Raw genomic sequence first — 24,099 nt, 5'->3', positions numbered from 1 at the left:
GCTTAATTAACATGGTAATTGGTTATACAATACTATAAATACAACAGCAATCACACAGTCTCCTCAAAGCAACATCTATTTGATAAAACAGCAAGCAAAGTAACAGACCAGATTCTTGCTGTCTTGTTTGTGAATGGTGACAATTCTTCTCTCACTGGAGCCTTCTTGGCTTGCTTGTTTAATGCTGACATCAATGATATCAGGAAAATCACAGTATGTTTGTAAATCCTGCAATAAATGTTGGTTATATAATGTCACTAATAACATAAATAGCACCTAAAACACCCATGATTTGCAGCATTAGAATTCCTACAACTCTGAATATGTAAGCTAGCAACAAAAAGACCATAAAACTTTAAATATGACATTACAAATAAAGAAAGGAGCTTTGTCTTTACAGGACCATCACTATGAGCATCAATTAAAAAATGCACAAAGATCCAGGAACTGAAAATGGAAATATCCATATATGGGTTGGGTTTTTTAGTTGTAGATATTTCTTTGCTCTGTAGTATTTTGTGAGGATTAACAATGGAACATTTTGATTAATCTTTGGGGGAGGTGCCTTTTTTTTTTGAGAAGTTACTATTAGCATCCTGATTAAAGAGGTTTAGAAAGCCTGTTAACAATCCAAAATGTCATGCCTTCGTTCAGAGTGATACAAGCTGCAAAATCTGCTGCCAAAGAGATGAATGTAGTACGAATGAAGAAAGGGTCTAAGAGAAGGTTCTCCCATCAGTCATGTTCATCACTGACTGGGTAACACTGATCCTAATTACATGGGAAATCCAAGATACATCTTCCTTTGATATCAAGTTCAAGTAGTTTTTGATACTGTGATATGCTGTACCACTTCAGTCTTTCACAAGTCAAATTACTATGTCATACAAATCACTTTGTTTTGTTTACGTAGAATTTCAGATACTAAGTAGCATCCTTAAATAAAGGTAGATTTATCTATCTAAAATTATTCTCCCAATGCAAACAGATTTTATTCAAGTCAGAATACCCCTGACTGCAAGCATATCCTAATGCATAAAGAGATGTAATAGCCAAGGCTGTAAGACTCAAGGGAGTATCAGCTATCAGCTGTTTCAATGCAGTATCTTTACAATAAAGATTCATCAGTATAGTTTGCTGAAACAAGAGTTATGACCACATTTACAAGCAGCCTTATTCATTTACTAAGTCTTCATAGCCAATTTTATAAATAGTTTCTGTACCAGTGAAAACACATGCAGACTACACCACGTCTCTGTCAATAAGTGGGATAATGTTATTAATTATGAAAAAATAATTTGGCAATCTCTGCAGGAAATATCATCAGTTTAAACACAACTTAAAGGCTTGGTTGCCAGGCCCAAACAGCATAGTATGCATAAATTCTGTACACCTAAAACTAGAAATTGCAAAATCTGACATTTATGTCAGCTCCTGCCAGAGCAACTGACACTTGCAGTTGCTTAGGAAAGGCAGAGGGCTGATACATAACAACTATGAATGACGTAACTGGACCTAACATCAATCCATAAATATTCTAAGAAGAATACACTTTTAAAACTTGGCTTTGTGATCAGATTTTTTTTTTTTTAAAGTATTACTAACAAAGTAGCATTTTTACAAATTATTATAGCACACTGTAAAAATAAAACCTTTTGTAGTTTGGTCTTGACTGCTATATATTATGCATCAAAACTACCAAACTAACAGATGCAATTATTTTGGAAAACTGACATGTGCTTCACTTTGCCTTTAATTTTACCTTAGGAAAATTCCCACACTCTCAATGTATAGTATGAGTTTGTATCAGATTCCGGTAAATTCAACAAAATGAATAGTCATGCTGGGAAATCACACACAAAAGAAATAACATTGATAAATACAAATGCAACAGCACATGATTACTAGCACTTACTGGAACCTTTTAGCACCTAATTCCAGAACAAATAGTATATGGACCCCACAATCACAGAAAGGTCACTTCAAATGGGCTAGCTCAAACACTGGAAGGAGTCTAACTGGAGCAGGAAAGAGGTATAGGGAAACTTGCCGGTTTTTTGGGGTCCTTAAAACCCTGCTTTCAAAGAGAATTGTAGGAATTTGTGCATTTTACCTATACCTAGTGGCAGGATCATTCTTTTCCACATTGATTCTTTTACAGTAATGCAGATCAAATGCTGAATTTTTAATTTGTCAAGCACATAAGTATTACATGTTTAAGTATTGACTTTCTTATAATATTTCAATAAAAAACTGATTTTAGAATCCTGCACTGTTTCTGTGGGTCTTAGCCATATGGAAATTGTATCATCCCTGTGAAGTAAAATTTACGTAGCAAATTTACCTGGGGTAAATCAGAATTTCTAACATAAGCTAATCCCTCTGTTACATGATAAACTGCACAATTATTAAAATAGTAAAAGAAATTACCTGCTCTGCCAGTGTCTCACAGTCTTTCAGTTTTCCTCTTGAGCACTGAATTCCACCATTTCCAGTTATTACAATGGTTGCAAAACTTTCCTCTCCAGAAGGATCTCCACCAGGTTCTTTTACTTCAAAAACTTCTGAATAGAAGGCAGACTGAAGGGTTTCCAGATTTATAAGATACTTAAGTTTCAAGTTTCTGGCAGTAGCTTTGCATTGGCCAAACTGTTGTATAAATTTGCGGAACCTGTACCTTATTCTTTTTCGCGTCAAAATGTGGTAGTCTTGGATTTTTGCTCGCACACATTTAGGCAAAAACATTTTGTAGCTGTGAATACATAACCAGCAAGAAAACTACTAGTATTATCCATTAAGTCCAGTAAAGATAATTAGTTTTGTGCTAAACAAGTTGACATGAAAATATCTTTTCCTCTAAATGTAACCTTATTCGTTAAACTAAGATAGCAAGGATCCTTTCTTCAATCCGTTGCATGTTCTTTCAAATACAGCCCTGTCTCCTCTTCCATTTTCCATTTTCCCCCCTCACTCAGTTTCAATATATTTTACATAATGCATTTTCCATAAATCCAGACATGTCTGTTCTAGTCATTACTGTAGTTTTCAGGTAAGCCAGAAGTAGTTACACAGTTGCTTTGTTCAGTGTAGAAGCTGGACAGATAGAAGCAATTACATTGACAGAGGACAGATTTCCTGGCTGAAAATATAGGTAGTAGAATACAACACTGTGGTTGGTTGTCACTTAAGTTCCTATATCACAGTCCACATTCTATATCAAAGGGCAAAAGAGTAGTCTGTCACCTGCAATGAGCTGGTCAATTCGTCTCATTCTGTTTTTAACTCCTGCTAGATTTCATTAAAAGACAAACATCAATTAAGTACTAAGCAGGGACAGAATTAACTCAGCTGCAGTGGAAACTGATCAGGTTGATAAACCAGAGTGAACTGATAAACTCAAGCACATTTAGCAGACATCTGCCCAAGATGGTTAAGAGCCTGGAACACATGACCTGACAGAAGAGGCATAAAGGAGCATGATTTGTTCAGCCAGAAGAAAAGAAGGCTCAAGTAGGGTGTTCTACTAATTGTCTTCAACTAACAGATGGTTATGGAGAAGACTGAATCAGACTCTTCTCAGACATGCACAGTGAAAGGACAGGAGGCAACAGAGGATAATCAGCATCACAGAAGAGGATGATTAGATACGGATCATACACAGGACAAAGCTGCCCAGAGCTATGGTGGAATCTCCATCCCTGAACATTTTCAGAACTTGACAGGAGGAGGCCCTGAGTAACTTCATCTAACTTTGAAGCTGGCTCTGATCTGAACAGGGGGTTGGATTTGATGACTTCCAGAGGTCTCTCCCAACTCAAATTATTGCTTACATCCTTTCCCATATGAGTACCTGCTGCCTTACCTCTCATTAAGAGAGCCAAATCCATGTACCCAAATACATGAGTGGCCCTCAAGATAGAAGCTTTCTATTAAATTCTAGTTTACAGTATAGGTAAGTTTACAGAATCATTATGCTAGAATAAATCAATTTCCAACAGCTGAACACCTCCTCCTAGAAGCCAATGTGCAAAAATATTGGTTTTAGATATCAGATAGGTGTGATACAGTCATGAAGTACGGAGTCACCTCACTGAATTGTAAATAGCCAGTGGGGTTTGGTCCTTTTCTTTGGCCACTCTCATCATATCCAGAACAGCCATTCCAAGGCATTCTTCTTGTGTTTCATGAGTAACAGGCATCTGTATCCATCCATCCAAAAAATCATCTCGCCACTGAGAGAGAAGGATGCAAGAAAGCAAATTAAAACTGTAGCACTGCAGCTCATCAATAAGAGTTTTTCGAGGTGTGGGGGTTTGGCTTCTTTTGTGGTGTTTTTTTTTTTTTTGTTTGGGGTTTTTTTTGTGGGGTTTTTGTTTAGTTGATCAGTTTTTGGTTTTTTTAAGACTACATTCTTCTGAATGAGTCCCCTTGTCCACAAAAAGATGCACATGTTCATAATGGATACTGGCTACCATCATGCTTAGAAACACCATTTTCAAAATATTTTCGTTTCAAATCTTGAAAAGGTCCCTATTGGAGAGGATATTGTTCTACATTGTGTCAGTCCAAAATGAAAGTCACACTGAAAGACTTCCACGTGGTAGTGGCACAAGAAAGGAGCTATACACTCTCACTGCTCTCTCACAACTGCCATTTGAGCTTCATCTGTCCAAATACACAATATGACATGGAATTTAATTTCCATCTTGAGTGGGCTTCAAGTTGTCAAAGAAGCCTATACAGTTCCTATCAGAAGATGTGAAAGTGAATAAATACTACCAACCTTTACCAATCTGCATTAAAAAATAATTAAGTAAATCATACCTGCGCAAATAGGTAAGACATGACATGATCATCAAGAACAGGGCTTTCTGCACCTCGAAGAATGCCATACCGATATGCTCTGCTGGTGCCATTGCAATACCAGTGGGGAAAATAAAACCTGTTAGGAAATATTTAAACAAACATCAATAAACAGCTACTTTCACTTACCAACACCAGACATTATTGCTTTCATAGATATGTAATTAGTGCTGGCTGGTTTGGAGGACCAGTATGAAGCCCCAGTTAGTCAATGGAAGGCTTTAGATCCGGTTCTTGGTGTCTTAAAGTACTGCAACATTTAAGTAGGGTGTGATAAGCTGTACTGGTAGGAGCAAGGAGCCCTGCAAGTTATCCTCATTGATCAGGATATAGAGAGTTTTATGTTACTGTCTTCCTGTTTCCTTTCAGACAATTCCTAAAGAAACACTCAGGCCACATTATGCAATGTAAATAATCTTTTACATAAGGAAAACTGTGACTGAAGCTTTAGATGTCCACATTCAAAAATCAAGTTAGAGAAAAATGGTTCTATTGCAGATATCTGCCTGACTACACAGGATAATTACTCTGCATTTCAGAACTGCCACTAATTTCAAACAGGTAAGCACAGAAGAGGTGAGATGTATCATTATTAAGATAAATACTATTTTTATTTCTGCTATATTTTTAGTTGTTTGTTTCTTCAATCTGCCATTGAAAACTTGGTATACAGACAATTGATAAAATATGTTATTCAAACTTACCCCAATAATTTTGATGCTTCTATCTGTCTCTTATCCAGATATTACCAACAATCTGTCCATAACTATGGTTCAACTAAATATCTTATTGTTGTGTTTTTTCACATAGGTTTGTTTTACCATGAAAAGTGCATAACATTCAGTTTATATTACCTTAGCCGGTAAATTAGGATGAGTCTGGTTGCTTCATCTACATGGAAGATGTGATTTGGGGGATACCACATTCTCTCTGTTTCACCCATGAGTGCAAACATGTTATGATACACTGGCATGATACCTAAAGAACAGAGAAGCAAACATTTATAGGAAATTAATTTCACAAAGAATTGACTTTATTAAAAAAAATGTGGGTTAAAAGTAGTAGATTGGCACATTCCCCAAGTATTCATTGCACTGCTCTATCACTGTCAACAGCATTGCAATCATCACCCCATAACCTGCACACCATTTTTCCCTGTTTATTTTCTCATTCTGCCTTTATGTTCTCTGACTGCAGACTGTGTTCACCTGTTACCCTGTACTTCACTCTTAGATTATAAGATTTTCTCTGTATGGCATTTAACACAATGGCTTCTTAGCCTCTCAGTTTAGTAACAGCTAACAACAGTACATTACCTTTCTCCTTACCTCTTCCAAAAACAGATCTAGGCATTGATTTTAATATTTTAGACAAATGAAAAATTCTAGGTAAAGCAATACAAAGAAAGTCATGACTAGGACAACCACCTGCCATTTGCATTTTAGTAGCTCAGTTGAGAACAAAACCAAACATACAGTTAACTAAACAAAACTGGAAAATATTTTTTCCCCTCAACAATTCAGGATTGTTTTAATAAGAATTGACAAGCAATCCTACTTAATCACAAACTATGGAAATCAGTTGAACACCAATTCTTCAGCAGGACCAGAATTTTAGTTTGGCTTTGAGGTTCCCTGCTGACAGTACAGCCTAACACAAGACAGGTGCCAGAGCATTGTACAATGCAGTGTTATGCATCCATGTAGCATGAGTGCTATGATTTGGAAAACAGGTTAAATGACTGAGAGTCAACAGCAAAAAAGGATGAACTTCAACCACTGACAAACATATTTTGAAGACAGGAAGAGATACAGGTCTAGAGGTCCAAGAGTAGGATGAAAACTACAGTGTGAAAGTCACGGTAGGTCATAATGAAAGAAAACTATATTTACATTAAGGAAAGGGACTTTGGGAGAAAAAGGAAAAAATACTGGAAAAAAAAACCAGGTAAGACAACAAAACTAACTTAAAATTACATTAAGAGACAAAAGAATTCTGGGAAAAGGCAAAGTAACCATAACCCTGCCCAAAGGCTCAGACTGAAATAACTGAAATTCACAAAACAAACAAGGAGAAAAAAAAAAACCCTTCTTTCTTTCTTTCTGTTCTGAACAACATCTAGGCAACTTCTGAAGGCAGCAGACCCAAATTTCTTTCGTCACATCTAAAAATGCATGTAAGACAATCAGTTATAAACAACTAATCAACTCCACATAAACTGCATAAGCTCACGTAACAAAAAGTAATTCAGTCTTAAATAACAACTAGCTTAAATTTGTTACAAAATGGGGTTTGCCTCTGTAGGGAGCCAGTAAGAGGGTTAAGAACAAGAGGTCCATTGTGCAGATGTAAGATTAAATGGCTGAAATATACAGGCTACTCAGGTCCTAATACATGATCTTGTATGAAAAGGAGTCATAGACTTACAGAAAACTACAGAAATGGAAAGTATTATGTCAAGTAACTGAAAAGAAACCAAAACTAAACAAAACTCCCAAAGGAACAACCCTGAAGGGATTACTAACTGAAGGACTGGCTGTAAATCTAGATGTTGCAAATCTATGGTGAAATGAGACATATTTGATCCATCAGAGTTTTGACAAATATCAAATTAACTCCATTTTATGGAGTTAAAAAGAAATCTATCCCATGTAACCAAACATGGTTCTCATTTGATGTGTGAAGTGGGATCAACTAGATAACATTACAGATCACTTGCCTATAAAGCAGTAACAACTGACTTAACAGTTTTAAGGCTGTGAGGTGTCTCTACCCCAAATAATTTCAGATCAATTACAGTGTAATGCATGTGAATCACCAGCCTATTTCAGGATTCTAGCCAGATGCTAAACACCATTCAAAGCAATGTTGAATATTTACCTAGTCTCACTTCCCTTATTAACAATGCCACATAAGCACACTGAACAAGAAAAAATTTCCAAGTAATTTTCTTAAATTCAAATGTTAAGCGGCCATACTTCACCAAATACATTACATACACAACCCCCACACCCCTGCCTCTCAAAAAAACCAAAACACTCTACAGATATTTCAATCCAGATATCATTGCCATTCTGAAACTTTTAACTAAGCAAGGAGTGTGACTTTGAAATTCCCCTTACAAATCAGAAATGTTGGCATTAACAAAAAAATATCCAAAAATTACTCTTCACTGTCCTTCTATGTATGAAAAGTAAACTCTGCACTCATCCAGCCCTCATACTTTAGCATTTATAATTCCAAACTGTATCTTGTACCTTTCACCGCCAGTATTCAATGATTCAAGATCATACGTGTTTCTCAAGAAAAGGAGTTACACTTTTTTCATTTTCACTGACCCTTAAGAATTATGCATTTGTGCCAGAATATTGCTACACTTGAAAAAGTTCAATGATTATACAAATAGAGCAAATCCCCTTAATGGAGACTTGAAAATTGTCCGCAAAAGTCTGACGAAAGCAGAGGCCAGAAACGTCTCTTTTCATGTAATTCTTACCAACCCTATTGTGCGGAAAAATCACAAGCAAATGATAACTGCAGTATTGAAGTGTTTTCTTCAGAAACAATGAAAACAAAAAGACTGGGAGTGGGTGTGAAGGTGTGGGAGCGTTGGGAATCAAAGTCTTCTGATGAAGCCTAAACATATCAACAATAGTGAAAACTTCTGAGAAATGTATTTTTAACACAAGTAAAATCAGAAAAGCTGTTCACAACAGGTACTAAAAAAACCTCCCCTGGATTTCTGCACTGCACTAACCATACTACCAAAGCAATCAGTGATTAATTAGGAGAGGAGACAGTGACTCAGACCTAATAAAGCAGAATTGTTCTCCACTTTGCTTCTCCAGCAAGGGCTATTAAGTAAATTGTCTGGACTACTGCAAAGACAAAAACATGACTATCTCTTGGCAAATATTTTATTTAGTACATAAGGCTAAATAAAGGAGTCTCATCATGCTATACTGTCAAGTAACATCATGAAAGGCTGTAACACAGAATTTTATTCCTCAAACCTCTACCTCAAGCCTAAAAAAAAGAATGATTTGCATAGTAGTTTCTTCCCTTCCTCATTATGATTTTAGAGTTCCACATCCAGACAAGTCACACTACTTCATTTACCCTGAAGCTGCTAAGGAAATACAGTTTTTCTATATATCCTCCTTTGTTGGCATTAGGTACCCTTTCACACATACAGTATGTTTTCATTAGGTAATGTCCCTCTAATGAAAAATAAAAACCAGAACTGTAAATCACAAAATGCCATGACACCACTATGATATGTGGAAGCCATACGTAGTCTACAGTAGAAATACTGTTTTATGAAATTGTCAGTTCAAGCATGTAAGTAACTAGACATATACAGATGAAAGCAATTAGTTGCATGGAGTTAATGATTAAAAACAATTTAAAAATCTCCAATTTTCAAAGTTCAGTGAAACATTAAGTCAGTTCTCAAGTAAACTATCTAAAACTTAGGAAGTCTTGCACATACCAGATGGAAAATCGCTTGTCTTTTCTTACATAAAAATAGTATCCTTACCCTCATCTTTCACACAAACTGGAGGCTTACCAAATTCTGACACCACATTCAGTGTTGCTATCCTGTCAACAAAATGTTTTCTGAATGGTTAATCAAAGCACATGTTTCCTTTCTTGGTAAAACAGAATTACCCAGAGTTCTAATTCATTCCTTCACCTTGGGGGTGGGAGGCGGGAGGAGGATAGTGTGTTGTGTGCAGATTTTCAGGAAAGGCTATCACTTAAGAAAAAGAAACAAAACTGACTCACACTCCCAAAAAACACACACACACCCCAAAACCAACAACGGGCAGTTATAATCAATGATAACACTGAGCCATGTGAATCCTGGAAATTGAGCACGTTAAGGATAAGTCTGCTTAAAATTCTCTACGTACTAACAATGAATCTCACCTGAACCATACAAGCGGACATGTACTACAGATCAATACAAACATCACATTGTGCAACACAGTTGCTCGCTTGAAAATGTTTAATTGACTGCAGGCACTCTCAGTGCTTAGTCACATTACATGTTTTGAAAGTCTTTTTACTTTGGCGTAAGTAAAAATTCTCTGCTATCTTATTCCAGGAGGCACCAGCACTTCAAGAAAAGTACCACGGAACTTCAAAACTATTTGCAAACCAGATGGGTGAGAATTAAAAGGTTCCAAGGTGGAGTTTCGGGATATCAACATTAAAAAAAAACCAAACCAAACACAGAAGCCAACAAATTCATAACTGCTAGCTGCCTGTAACTCAACAACCCAGCCAGGATTATCAAACTGGTTCCCCTCTTGGGATTCTAATGCCATTTAAAGGTTAAGATTTCAGGGTTTAATGATCCTAACAGAAGGGCAGGGGTGAAATCCGAACAAAAGCCTGTCAGAAGGTAGCTGAAGTCAGATACATCCTACAGAAATTTGGGGGTTGTATACACCAGGGAGACAAGCCATGGCAGAAATGCAAGACTCTAAACAAAACTATGCTCCTTGGTTGACTTTGTCAAAACATTTTTCAGTCTGCTATTTAAGTGTTATAGTTACATTTAAAGTCACTAGCTCTGCATACTTTGCTACTGATTAAGATTTTCAAGAACACAGCACAAATTTATTTAACACCAAAGCAATCCTTTACTTATAACCCTTTTAACTGTGATTTACAAACTCACTTACCTAGTGTAATATGAAAATATCTTCACTTTGTTAACTTTAATTTGGTAATAATTTGGATTATACATATAAGAATGCATATATTTTTCACTTGAATTATTCGGCTGATGGAATAAATCAACAAATTGTTAGTTTAAAAATCAAAAGAAAATTATTCTGCCATTTAATACTGGTCTTGTGTATAATGCATTATTCAGGTAAGTTACAGTGCATAGTCCACAGTTTTGTTTTTCTGGTGGCTTTGGGGTTTTTTTAATTACTTTGATAATAAAAACTCTTAAATCCACTTACAAAGACTGGGCTTTCTTACTGCAAAATTACTGGTACAGCATAGTTACACTAATATAGTATACAAAACATCCTTCTTTCTGTATACAAATAAATACATCCAAGATTCAAATTCAAAGACTTCAGATGTTCCCAGTAGTCTGTATCTGATTTACTGATACACCAGAACAAAATTCAGTTCATGTTATTTTCAATACATCTGATTTCATTATTTACACTTCAAGTAAAACAAAAATTATAAACAGAGTTTGTAGTTATTCTGTAAACAATCACATTTATTTATTCTGTAAAGTATCACATCAAGCTTGTGTTATCACCCTCTCGCATCAACTCTGGTGGCTTTCCTGAACCATTACTACTACTTGCATTTGTCTGGTCTTGACTGCTTGATAGTTTCATAAACTGATTAAAACACATTAAAAACAACTTGAATGAGAAATTCATTTAAGATTACTTGAGAAAGTGGAGAAAATGAAAGTGTTTAAGATCTTGATTTGTGAAAACAAGTGTCTCATACTAAATTCAAAAAACACATCTAACACAATGATTCTGTTACTTCTAGAACAATTTCTCAGTCATATTTAATTTCCACCATCAGTTAGGTTCCTCTAATGCCACCTGAGAGTGAAGACTTACCTTGGTTTTGGTGTGACAGTTATAATTTTTTTACATGGCAATTAACATACTAGTTAACATACAAGAGCTGAACACAACATTGATTTGACAATTTAATTTCAAGACACTTCATTTATTCTTGCATTTCTAGTTAGAAAATGTGATATTCAGTTTCATCTTCAGAGAGTTTTCCATGTAAAAATACAAACCTACAAATAGTTTCATATTTGTTATATTTTTCCAGAAATGTAAAGTTATTTTTAAATAAAGCCTTAGCTTCTGCATGCGTGCCTCAAACTGGCATGCAACTAGAGTAATATTTAGACAGATTAATACTTACATAGCCAATACATGCCACATACAACAGTTCTAGAGTCAAGTCAGAACAGATTGGAAAACTTCCAGTTGTTTGAACTGTGTAAAAGGTACATAACAAGACTCTCTGTAACTGCTAACGTTTGCCTAGATCCAGTTCTGCTTGCCACCAATAACAATCAGCCATACTTTGATGTAACCAGCTCTGCTATCAAGAGATCTAACAATTGCTCAGATGACAGAAAGTTCATTAACAATTACCAAGGTGGTTATATTTTGGACATGCCTACTACCTGAACCACTCTCTTTATTAAGTGTTCTGATTCATAGCTTAACTCCCAAAAGAAAAGTCTTGCCAACATAAACATTATTTGACTGTATAAGGCTTTGCAGACCTACATGTTCTGATGTACAACCACAAAACCTCCTAGAAAAAACAAAAAATAGTAAGTGGTACCTTGTGATTTAAATGCTAATGACTGTTATGAAAGAGAACAAAACCTGCAGCCATTTCAGCCTTTTCCACCAATTTAGAAAGAAATTAAGCTACAAATTCCTTTGAGAAAAATAGTAGCTGTCAGGCAGAAACCACTCTTGAGAGGACTTTGTCAACCTCAGCTCTACAAGGATAAAGGCTTAACATGATAAAATATTTAATTTATACAAGTATAAATCACTACCGATATACTTTAGAAACTCTGGTGAAGAATGCTGAAACAGAAATACCCTCAGTGACTACAACAGTATTTACTTCCATTAAAAAAAAGTATTTAACCATTGTCTAATGTGAAAATTCAATACCATTTTAACACTCAGAAAGTAAAGAACCTCCCCCCCAACCACTAGCCTTATACACCTTTAGATGCTGTACCTGAGGACCTGAACTGAGCTGACAAACCTAAAAAGGCAAAATTGAAATCCAAGAAATACAGGCACCAGTGCTAAGAAATCTATCCTTACTACAGAAATGACTATGGGCACATTTTCTAAAGCTGGGAGACAATACTTTTTTTTTTTCCTTCAAGTGGAGTAAAGAGGCTACAGAATCTTGGGGACACAGTGGAAGGTATCTGGAAGATCCTTATTTGAGCCACCATCAAAAAGACACCTCAACTTCAAGAGCACTTCCAGGTCCATCTGTTAAACTCAGACCTACAAGGTTGTTAGAGCAGTGGAATCTCACACAACTAAAACTTTGTAAACTTCTGAATACCATACTACTTCCTCATGGTCTCCCAGAATTAATCCCTGACAGTGCTTCTGCTGACCTCATTGTATGTGCTTATCTGCCTAAAGCTCTCGTGTTACATAAAGAGCAACTCTGCAAACTCGGATCTTAGTCCGACTCTGCCACACCTAAAGAACTCCAAGGAACAACAGGGGTTAAACCCACAAGAATCTTTGTGAAAGTAGCATATACAAGCAAATTACCAACTCACAGCATGCAACTCAGTCAGTACAAGACATTCAACACCACAGAAAAAACTATCAGATCCCTCCCAAAAGTAGAGTCATTAAAACCATATTTAAAAAGAGTACAGCAATCAAAAAACAAAAATAATAAAAGTATAAGAAGTTTGGAGATAATAAAATGTACAGTCTGAGTCAGCAGTTTTATATTTGTGACCCACTGGAAAAGAAACATTTGTAATTACGAGCCTTTTTTAAAATTCATTTGCACTTGAAATACAGCACTTGGAAAGCCAGAAGACAAATCCAGCCTTGTACCACTGACAGCCCAAAAGAAGATATGGACAGACTCTGTGTACACGTATGTATGTGCATATGTGCATGAGGAACAAAAAGACAGTCACTGTAATATCTGAAGTTTATTGGAATGAATTTTTTTATTCACAAATTCAGAGTAGTTTTGCAATGACAGAAAGAAGCATGCATAAAATGCATGCTTGAATTTTACTATGAGTCTCAGCACCTGTTCATGTTAAACTATGGGCAAACATAGCAATTCAAAGGCATTCTTAAATACAAATATGTTTCATTTATTTATTTATTTCAAATATACTACCCCTTCATTTACTCACTTTATTTCCAAAACGATTACGAAAAGCCTTAACCACACACACAAGCAGTAATATTATATCTGATAGAACAGTTTCCATCTGCAAAGTAATTAAGCATGTATAATATACAAAACGTGTATAGCTTCCAGAACCAATCTGTTTTGCAGGGTTGCATCAGAAAGTAATTCAAGCTATTTCCAGCTCCTGCTGTGATTTAACTATCCAAGCTATATCTCAGCTTAATGAAAGAATTATTCCGGGTAAAGGATAGTATGCCCTCAAATTATTTGAAAAAAGATAGCAGTCACGTGATTATAATCTCAGTTTCACAATCATTCTGACAGGAACAGTTTTGCAGCCTAGTGCTAATTATTTCTGAAAGAACAGACAGATTAGCAGTTCACCTAAAATGCCACCATTTTGATGAGCTCTGGATTATTAAATTGAATTTCGTTTCTTCATTAGGAAAACTGTTATGTATATACTTACCACAGGCTTTACAGGCAACAGCACAAATCTCTTCTGCAACATATTCTCCAGCTGGAAATTGAAGGTAGTCTCCTCCTGTCTTCCCAGGAGAATGATAAAGGTACACTTGAAGCAATGGTTCTGTCTGCTTCGGTGCACTGCTATTCCTGTGGATGTCACCATTCTGGTGGGCAGTAGAAGTTGTACCTTCCATATTTGTCATTGTAAGACAGGCCATTGTTCGTTTTGGTTCTGTTCAGAGCATTTGCCTAAAAGAAATGTAAGGAGTACTTCTTGACTAATTGTATTTGGTTTTGCTTGTAATACTCGTATTTAATGATAGTACTGTTCTGACACAGGAAAAAATATTAACAGCTGAGGACAGAATGGCTTAGAAGGTCTCTAAAAGCTGAGTTTCTCTTTGATTTACTACATTGCCCTAGTCTGAGAAATAACAGACACTACAACAGGGAAAAATGAAGATATTAACTGAAAGTCCAACTAGAAGATTTATTACCTCCCTCTTTTAGACCATGTGTTCTCACTTATCCAATTGAAACATGCTAGTTAAACCTGAAAGCCAAAATAATCCTTTTAACGACATCTGTGCAACTCATATTCCCAGCTTAAACGCAAAGATTGCACTGAGAACTTACAAGACAAAACAACTAGATAGGTCACAAACTGACACTGATGAAGAGAAGGGTTGGAATAGCACCTTTCAGCTGAGTTTTAGTCTTAAGCAGACATTTAAAAGAAAACATAGAATCATAGAATTATCCAGGTTGGAAAAGACCCTTTGGATCATTGAGTCCAACCATCAGCTCTACTCTACAAAGCTCTCCCCTACACCATGTCCCCCAGCATCTCATGTACCAACTGAAGTGAGAGGTAAGACAAAGTAAGCAGACTTGTTTTGTATCTACAAATGGGAGGACTTCCAAGACCACTTCCTTTCAGACTGAAGTCTATTCATAAGGAACTCAAGCTAAAAATCCTCTCTGATAAATGTAATCAGAGACAAACAACTCAATATATAACCACAGGTATATCTGATAATGAAAAAAACCCCAAGTTTAAAAAGAGAGATTGACAGCATATTCCAAAAATCAGTTGAAGAATGCTTTTGCTCTTCTGTGGCTCTATCATAATTTTAATCAGTAGAATCCATGCTTATGATAAAAGCTTTGACCACAGTCTGTAAGGCTTGCTTTTATTACAACTGATTCCAGTACCACCGGGAATTCAGCATTTCATATTTTGAAAATGCAGGATGGGTCTAAACAAGACATCAGTTATAAAGATTTGATTTTTTAGAATCATAGAATGGTTTGGGCCACAATAAGGTCTCCCTGGGGCGTTCTTTCCTCCAGGCTGAACAACCTCAACTCTCTCAGCCTTTCTTCACAGGAGAGGTATTCCAGCCCTCTGATTACTTCTGTGGTCCTCCTCTGGACCATCTCTAACTGGTCCATGTCTTCCTTGTGCTAGGGACCCCAGAGCTGGACACAGGACTCCAAGTGGGGTCTCACAAGAGCAGAGCAGAGAATCACATCACTTGACCTGCTGGCCGCGCTTCTTTTTATATGATACAATCAGCCTTCTGGGCTGCAAGCACACATTGCCAGCTCATGTCTCATTTTTCACCCACCTCTATCCCCGAGTCCTCCTCTGCAGAGCTGCTCTCAATCCATTCATTTCCCAGACTGTACTGATACTGGGTATTGCTCCAACCCATGTGCAGAACCTTGCACTTGGTCTTGTGGAATTTCACAAGGCTCCCACAGGCCAACTTTTCAAGCCTGTCAAGGTCCCTCTGGATGGCATCCCTTCCCTCAAGCCCATCAGCTGCACCACTCAGTTTGGTGTCATCCCCAAAGTGGCTGAGGGTGCACTCAATCCCACTGTACATCATTGTTGGAAGATACTGAATAGTTAATAAAGATACTGAACATGAAAATGTTACAGTTTAACTTAAAAATATGTTTATTGTTTTGCATAGGCAGATGGGTGTTACACTCTTAAAGTGCAATTTTTGACAGCTTTTGTTTATATTGAACTATGTTGCTTTATCATAAAAGAGCTGTTTGGAATATGGGTTTTTTTTAAATTTTCTGCTCTGAACTACAATTACTGAGGAAAGGATGACTGTATGAGTATACATTTATGTGGGCTAAAGATGACTTGTGCTACAGAAATTGATCACAACAGTTAAGTCCACATTAAAAAAGGCTAAAAACCTTAAAGGATGAAAACCTTAACTTCACGAACTATGTGACAGACAAAAATATTCAGTTACACATACAGGAGGATAAAACTATGCTACCATGACAGTAATTCTGGGGGAAAGAAAAAAAAAAGACATCATCACCAAGAGAAAAGTGCATAATTCTATTTCCCAAACTAAGTAACACAAAGAGCCAGTGTATCACAAACATATAAATCTGGATTTCTAGGTGCAACTGTCACTCACTATATTCCTTGGGCTCTGATCTAGCAGGTCATATGGATTCCCTATGCCTCATTCATAGAGCCAGCCACCTTTAAATGAGATTTGTGCTTTCAGCTGCAAAGGCAGCACACAGGTAACAAGTGTTCAATTAAGGAAAAATACGTGTTTCTCTTAACCCATCAAGGAATTCATGTTTCTTAGAAGAAAATAACCACCACATCAATAGAAGCATCCTATTTAAAAGATTTCTCACTACCTCTGTCAACAATATGCAAAATACAATGTTTGTGCTCTACCATTTTCTTATACAAAATATTCACAACTTTAATCTCCAGAGGAAGACTTATTTAATTACCACAGCAATTTTTTTAAAAATAGTCTAACATTAATCCTCTGTTGAATACAGATCTTCACCTGAAGACCTTTCATCTTGGTCACTTGGTATTATGTGTATCCAACACTGAATGAAAATCTTGTTTATAGGACTAACTGAAAACCTGGCCAACTTCAAAAGTGAACTGAACAGACATGTCTGTGCCTAGATCTCCTTCATAAAAAGCTGGGTATTTAGAAACACATTCGCCATTTCAAAAAAACCTCAGCATTTCCTCATTTCTATAGAAAAAACTCCATTAACCAAGAAGGGACCCTTGCTTAATCACACCTAAGAATATGAAACATCAACAAAGTGCAGTAAAAAATGCAAAGTAAATATTGTAACAGAATACTCCACTCTTTTTGTTGCACTAATTTCAAAGGTTTCGTGCAACAATGTGAAAAATCTCCAGAGATACTATTTGTATAATTGTGTCACAATTTCAATGTAAATCATTTTCAAGGTTGTCTTTCATGTCAAAGAGCTGATGAAACAGGTGAAAGCAAAAAAATCCCTAAATCAGTTTCTTCACTGAAAAACAGAAAACGCATTTTTTTGGCCTTTGTCCTATGCATCCAAGTAAACCAGTTCTATGACAGAACTTGTGCAGTAATCAAAACACAAGGTCACCACTCACCAGTGTGTGAAAAAGCTCATCACGAACAAAACTGCTTTCACCTTTATTTCTTAGCAGACAAGTCTCCAATTGCACACACTTGGTTTTCCCTTCTTTGCTGCATCCAGAGACCATTTCACCAGCACCACAGAAAAATTAAACATGGCAAAAAAAAAAAATTGCTGTTCATCCAGAATATTTAAAATACAGTCTATTCTTCAACCATTGTAACAGTTGAGTAATTTGAGACTAAATATACTGGGAGACATTAATCTACCTGTTTGCAGAATATATCTGAGTATCATTTTCTGGGGTATATAGAACAGATTTGACATCACACTAATTCAAAAGAATTTCTGTGTTTGTATAAAGAATGTAAGTGTTCATGTAAAGAATTACTATAGCTGTGTAAAAGGATTTAATATACCCAGAATGGGACTTTTATAGGTAAGTTACTCACAGTACCATGGAGGTATTTGTTTGCAAAAAGGGAGCTATGTACCTGGTCCACACACATCTGAAAGTGGTTATCTGACACAATCATCACTTAGTGAAAGTCAAAATGGCCTGACCCTTTATCCACATAACAAAAATGTGTAACAAAATCTGGGTAGAATATAAACATCTTTATTTGGAGATCAAAGCTACTAACTATAAAAGATCTGATTCTGGTACTGATGAACAGAGGATTTGATCCAACAGGATTACTTTAATGTTCCTAATCTGGATAGCACTTCAAGTCACAGCTTCTAAACGATGAGATTAATCGTTCCCCATATTGCTCTAACAACAATCACCAGCATCTACAATGCAACATGTTTACATGCAATATTCTGTTGTCTGTACCTCCACTGCACCTGAGGATTAATTTTATCAGCCACACTGGGCTGCACTAATTCATATGGTTCTTTTTAAATCAACAAGGAAGAAATTAATTAATGTGATTGAAAACTACCACTTATGCAAGAAATTTCATTAAAATGTGGAGGACATACAAAATCCTCATTATTTAATAATACTCAGCATTCACAGCCCTGTTCAGAACATTTTTCTTCTTATGAATGATTTGAGCTATGGGCTCTACCACTTTTGCAAAATCTAATCTCTCTTCTTGAAAATAATTGTCCCCCACCTTCAGTTTATGTCTTTTTTTTTTCTTCCTTTGTGGGTTTCTAGGGAAACATCCAGGGCTAGGATCTTAAGCCATACCACTTCAAAAATACAACTCTGGAGGTTCAAAAATCAGAGCATTTCTCACTACTTTCTCACTAATTACCTTTTCTCACTTGAGAAATCTCTGTATGAAACATGGGAGTGATGAAGCCCTTTAAATAAGCATGTCACAAATCATCCACTTGCTGCTGGTATCCACAGGAGGTCAGACAAAGCAGGCACACAAGCAGTGGTGGAACATAATGTATCTGCAATAAAAACACACTTAATATTAAAAAAAGTTAATGGCTGTGAACCATACGTAATACATCCTTATTTAAGAATTCAAATCTGTGTTTAGGTAGAGATAGAGTGATCCACTCCTATCTCTTTTGCCCAAATTCCTGTCATCTTTGCCAAGAACTGTTTAAATTTAGGTTTTTTTAAATACAAAGTTTGGGGAAAAAAATTTAAAAAACACATTTTTGGCACAGTTCTAGCAAGAAATTGGTGTATGAAACAGACATCTGACTTGAAATATAATTGCCAGTACTTTTTCTGCACTCACCACATTTTTCTTTTCTGTGAATACAGCATCAGTTTAAGAAAACTGTTGATGGCATTACATGAAGAAAAGAGGAATTAAAAAGGAAGAATAATTACAAAAAGAGACATGGTATGTTCACTTCATGTAGTAAGTCTCCTTTTAGCCAGAACAATTAATTCTATTTGAAAACTGACAATAGCCACTCGTTTCAATTCATGTGGAAGTTAACACCAAGTGTCTCACAGCAGGAAGGACAAGGGCACACCCACCCTTACTCTCTTTGCACAACATTTCTGTGGTTGCAAGAAACACCATTTGAAAGCACTTCAGCACAACAGCAGCTTCCTGCACCAGTGAAAAAATGATAAATTCCTTGCTGTGACCCTCACAACATAAGAAAGGGCCTGCTAAAGAAGCAAAAATGAATTTTGAAAACAAACCAATGGAAGTTCAAAGTGGGCAGAATTCAGAATGGAAGAACTCCGCAAGTTTTAGATTTGATGACTCTTCAGATGGAAATCTGCCTGGACAGTAGAGAAGGAAATCTATACAATTTCCTCAGCACCATGTGCTGTGTCTACTGAGTCTATCATCAATACCCCAAGAAAAAGGAACCCATCTCAATGAGCAGTAAATTCAGCTTCTCTCCCCACTGACTGTTACAGCAATGATTAGCGTTTCTTCCCTTGCAATACTGGCTTTAGAGATAAGCAGTTTTGCCTTGTTTGGACAGCTGTTTATTTTGTATGCACCTCCAGGGATTCTCCTTCAAATGCTGTCTAGCCAGCCAATTAAAATCTGATCCAAAGTCCAGTACAGTCAATGCAAGTTTTCCAGACCTCTGTTAAAGTGCTGGAGGGAGGGGGAGGGGTGGGTGTTTAGGGCAGAGCAGTCTATCACTGACCTACTGAGCATACATTCCATCCAGGCCGATCTGAGAGCACCGGCTTCAAACTGAGCACAGAACCACTACGTGCTCATGCAGGTTTCAGATCGAGGGGCATTGCTGGGTATTCTGAATTATTTTCTATTTTAAAAGTACTGTTCCATGCTCAGAACTGCCTTGCATTCATCATTCCCAGTCGGGCTCCTGACTTAACCAAAACTGCATGAAGATTTACCTGACTGTAGTTAATTATGTAGTTTTTCCACAAACACCTGATCAATTGCATAACATCATCAGCTATAGGAGACAGCTGCCGATGAACTGATGAGACAAACCAGGTTAAGCTAAGAACTGAAGCCACTTCTACTCTCTGCCTAGCAGTTGCAGTATTTTGAATAAGCTCAGTGACACTGCAGCTTGCATTTCAAATGCAAAAATTGGGATAAAGCAGCCTAGTATCAAATCTATCCTCCTTCACATGATAAAAAAATGATTGCTTGTTTATACAAGAGAAGCTCATAGCTCTGAACAAAAAGCCAAGGGGATTTGGAGATGAAAAACTGCAAGCTGAACAGGCTCACAGTGGTTATTAACATTTTTTTTTTTTAAGAGTCAATAACTCTTTCTTCCACACATATTTACAGACATACCTATTTACAGGATCTGCATCAAAACATTATAAACCATTCAGTATACGTACTTTCAGACTGAGTAAATCTCATCTGACACAACTTGTTATTTTAGCAGCAGAGTTGCAAAGAACGTTCCCTACATTTCTGACTGTACCAATCTGAGAGTGCATCATCTTGCCAGTGACCAAACTCCCCCACTTCCTCCTTCCCTCCAATTTGTTCAAGTTTACATCAGCTTATATTTCTGGCAGTTGCAAGGATTTAAATGCCCAATTTAAAAATGAACTTAAAGAGTCTGATGTAACTCAGTCAAAATATATAAATTAGTCCATCATCTCCACGTTGCCATTATCTGCAAAGAACACAATACAGAATTTGTTATGCAGAAGAGGTTCTACAACCTGAAAAAGTCACTTCTTAGCAAGCCCTCAGAATTCATATAAATACAGTTAGTGTTTATTGTGCCTGTGTCACTGAGTACCTTGAATACTCAAATTACTAGCATGAGAGGAGAAAGATCAAAATAGTGTTTCCTATTAACAAGTAAGGCCTGGAAGACATAGGTTGTCTCCCAACAACTCAACATGTTTATTGCCAGTAGACTAGGACATCTTGTGTAAACTCAAGATGACAAAAATGTGTACATTTTCCATCTGCTTATACACATATCCTTCTTTCAAGGAATTTGAATGCACATTGTAAACATCAATCACAAAAGCCTTCCCAAGTAATGGTAGGTAGGTGATCAAGATTGTAGGTAAGAGTCTAAGAGTCTCACAAAAAATGCCAACAGGTCTTACGTTGGTCAGTAGTAATGGGAGAACATCAGCAAGTTCTGGAGAGTATTATGTGTCTTGCTACAAGACCACCAAAATACGTTTTTTACTTCTAAAACCAAGATTAGACTAAGAAAAAAAAGTCAGCCAGTTTCCCACTTGTAATTGTTTTGGTTTGTTTGTTTTACGCTTATTATGCATACTTAATATTTCATTATAGTCTTCACAGTTCAGTTTCAATGTACAGACAACTAAACTTTCCTGTAACATGCACCCAGCATGGCCTGTTATGCTATGAAAAATTTAAAATCTTGAAAAGATAACAATAGTATTCATATTCTGCATACAACATGCAGTATTCCTTGCATATCTGACGTGACTTGCTTTGTGTATGCAGGTTTGTTTTGGTGGGGTTCTTTAAACACAGAAGTACACTAAATTCAGGGAACCAAATGCATATACTACTTTGTCAGGCAATAAAGTATTGTATTTTTAAAACAGCAGCATGTGCAGAAATGCCACTGCTTGTTAATGGACCACCGAGACATTCTGAAGTCTTTGGTCTGTCAGAACATATGACATCAGCTAGAATTTCACAAAAAGTTCACAGCAACAGATTCACATCTACCACATTCACGAGAAAACATTCTTCTGACTAACTTAATCGAAGTACTCAACAATACCTTTAAAAATACTAAGCAATCTGGGAAATTTAAGAACTTTTTCCGTTGTTTAGACAACAGATGCCCAGTTTACATATAAGGTTTATCTGTGCTTTGATTGCATCATCTTCTGCATTAAGAAAACTTGTCTTTTCACAGGTAATATTTGTTCTAACTTTTAAAATAGCTTTCACACAAAAAATAAAATATTGTCTTAAAACATATTTTAAGATATTTTGTAGAGAAAGGGTGTGTCTTCAGTTTTCATGGTCTTTTTCTAGCATACTCTGCCTGTAGGGGGATCTAAAAGTTGCCCTGCCATGAGGTAAAGCCACCAACACAAGAAAGCAACTGCTCATACAAGAAACAACTGCAAAAAGTTACTCCGAATGAATTTTCTTGTTTTATCAGCTGGACATTAATATCACACAAGGATTTTTAACATATCAAGATTTGAATTAACATAGTAGCAAGCAGATACAGAAGGAAGATGACAGACTAACATATCAATGACAAAACATACACTAAAAAAACTGGAGAAGCAAAGATAACATTTGCTTACAGTTTTCACTTGGCAAACCACTGCCTGTATCAGCAATTCAGCAAGAGTCCATGAACTTTTGCACAAGGAAAGAGTAATGATCCTGGCCTGATCTGCTTGTATGACACATAGAGACTAAGTTAGAAGCTGTTAATATTAGGATTTTAATATTTTCATTCCCATTAGGAATAAAAAAAAAAAAATATAAAAATAATGATTTCTAAGTTCTTCACAACAGAGTGAAACCCTTGCTCTAGCTTATCCCAGGAAGAAAGCTATCTGGGGGTGCTGCTGGAAAAGCAGAATGAACAATCACTGAAGAAGCCTCTACATCACAGTAACCTGCCAAGTAGGTGAGTTATCAGAAAAGTAATCAAATCAAAGACCTGCCCACAAGCAACAGCTCTGCTTAGGTTCCATCAGAACTTTGGCAAAAGTCCGTCTGTATCTGCAAAACATTTCAGTTTCACCATGCTGATAAATTTCAGCAAAAGACTATTTCATCAGAAAATTTCCAAGCAATTCAAATGGTTGCCCAACTGTTTCAGCAAGGATGATCTCCTGAGACGGTGGCATCTGAGGATCCTTAGTCCATTCAGAGCCATCATTATCTGCACAGCTTTATATGCACAGAGGACATAGGAAAAGTAACCACAGTAAGTCAGAAAGACCTTTTGCATGAAGTATGTGAAAAATGTCACCAATTTCACATGATTCCCTTACACATCTCTTAAGTTCTTCTAAAATGATGCAATAAAAGACGACAACAGCAAAATTAGGACTAAGTGATATTTTCACAAGTATGCCACATCATACTAGACTGTTTCATGAACTGTACTGAGAACTGAATTCTGTTTAATAGCTCAGATCATGAAATAAGGGTTAATTAGTAGAGCACAGGTATTCCTTAATTAATTCTTCAATTTTTTTCAAAAATACATAAAAAAGGAATTTCCAGTGCTCCTATGTGCACAGAGCAAATTAACTCAACATAAGAAGTGTTTCTGAGGATTGCTCCCTACTAGTCTCATTCTGCCTGGTAGCTTTTTGTTACAAAAAAAATGGAGAGCCACTGTCCTACACAGAACAATCAAAGCACTGGCTTCTATGTAAAAACAACTACCAGTGAATTACCAAGAAATTAGGAGACAATTAAAAAAGGTTAAAAAAACCAATGACATTTCAAAGTGAAAAAAATA

At 36.4% G+C, this 24,099-nt stretch overlaps 1 protein-coding gene across 12 annotated transcripts in view; it reads right to left on the bottom strand.

Annotated features, from left to right (window-relative positions):
- JAK2 (Janus kinase 2) overlaps positions 1 to 24,099 on the bottom strand; it is a 99,991-nt gene that overhangs the window by 33,106 nt on the left and 42,786 nt on the right. For 7 of the 12 annotated variants that reach the window (XM_074856641.1, XM_074856640.1, XM_074856639.1 and 4 more), the window contains 7 exons: positions 18,981 to 19,125; positions 14,282 to 14,529; positions 5,718 to 5,841; positions 4,825 to 4,942; positions 4,087 to 4,232; positions 2,431 to 2,752; positions 109 to 228 (listed from right to left, as the gene is read on the bottom strand). In XM_074856641.1, coding sequence (XP_074712742.1) covers positions 109 to 228; positions 2,431 to 2,752; positions 4,087 to 4,232; positions 4,825 to 4,942; positions 5,718 to 5,841; positions 14,282 to 14,498 — 1,047 coding nt within the window. In that variant the 5' untranslated portion in view covers positions 14,499 to 14,529; positions 18,981 to 19,125. Of the gene's footprint in view, positions 1 to 108; positions 229 to 2,430; positions 2,753 to 4,086; positions 4,233 to 4,824; positions 4,943 to 5,717; positions 5,842 to 14,281; positions 14,530 to 15,911; positions 16,033 to 17,725; positions 17,823 to 18,980; positions 19,126 to 21,061; positions 21,274 to 22,921; positions 23,014 to 24,099 lie in introns of those variants that run through there. The other 5 variants (XM_074856644.1, XM_074856643.1, XM_074856645.1 and 2 more) reach the window with 5 other exon arrangements.

Source organism: Strix uralensis, chromosome Z (genome assembly GCF_047716275.1).
Source record: "Strix uralensis isolate ZFMK-TIS-50842 chromosome Z, bStrUra1, whole genome shotgun sequence".
Lineage (NCBI taxonomy): Eukaryota > Metazoa > Chordata > Aves > Strigiformes > Strigidae > Strix > Strix uralensis.
Note: the sequence above shows the minus strand (reverse complement) of the source record. Positions and strands in the feature narration are given on the sequence as shown.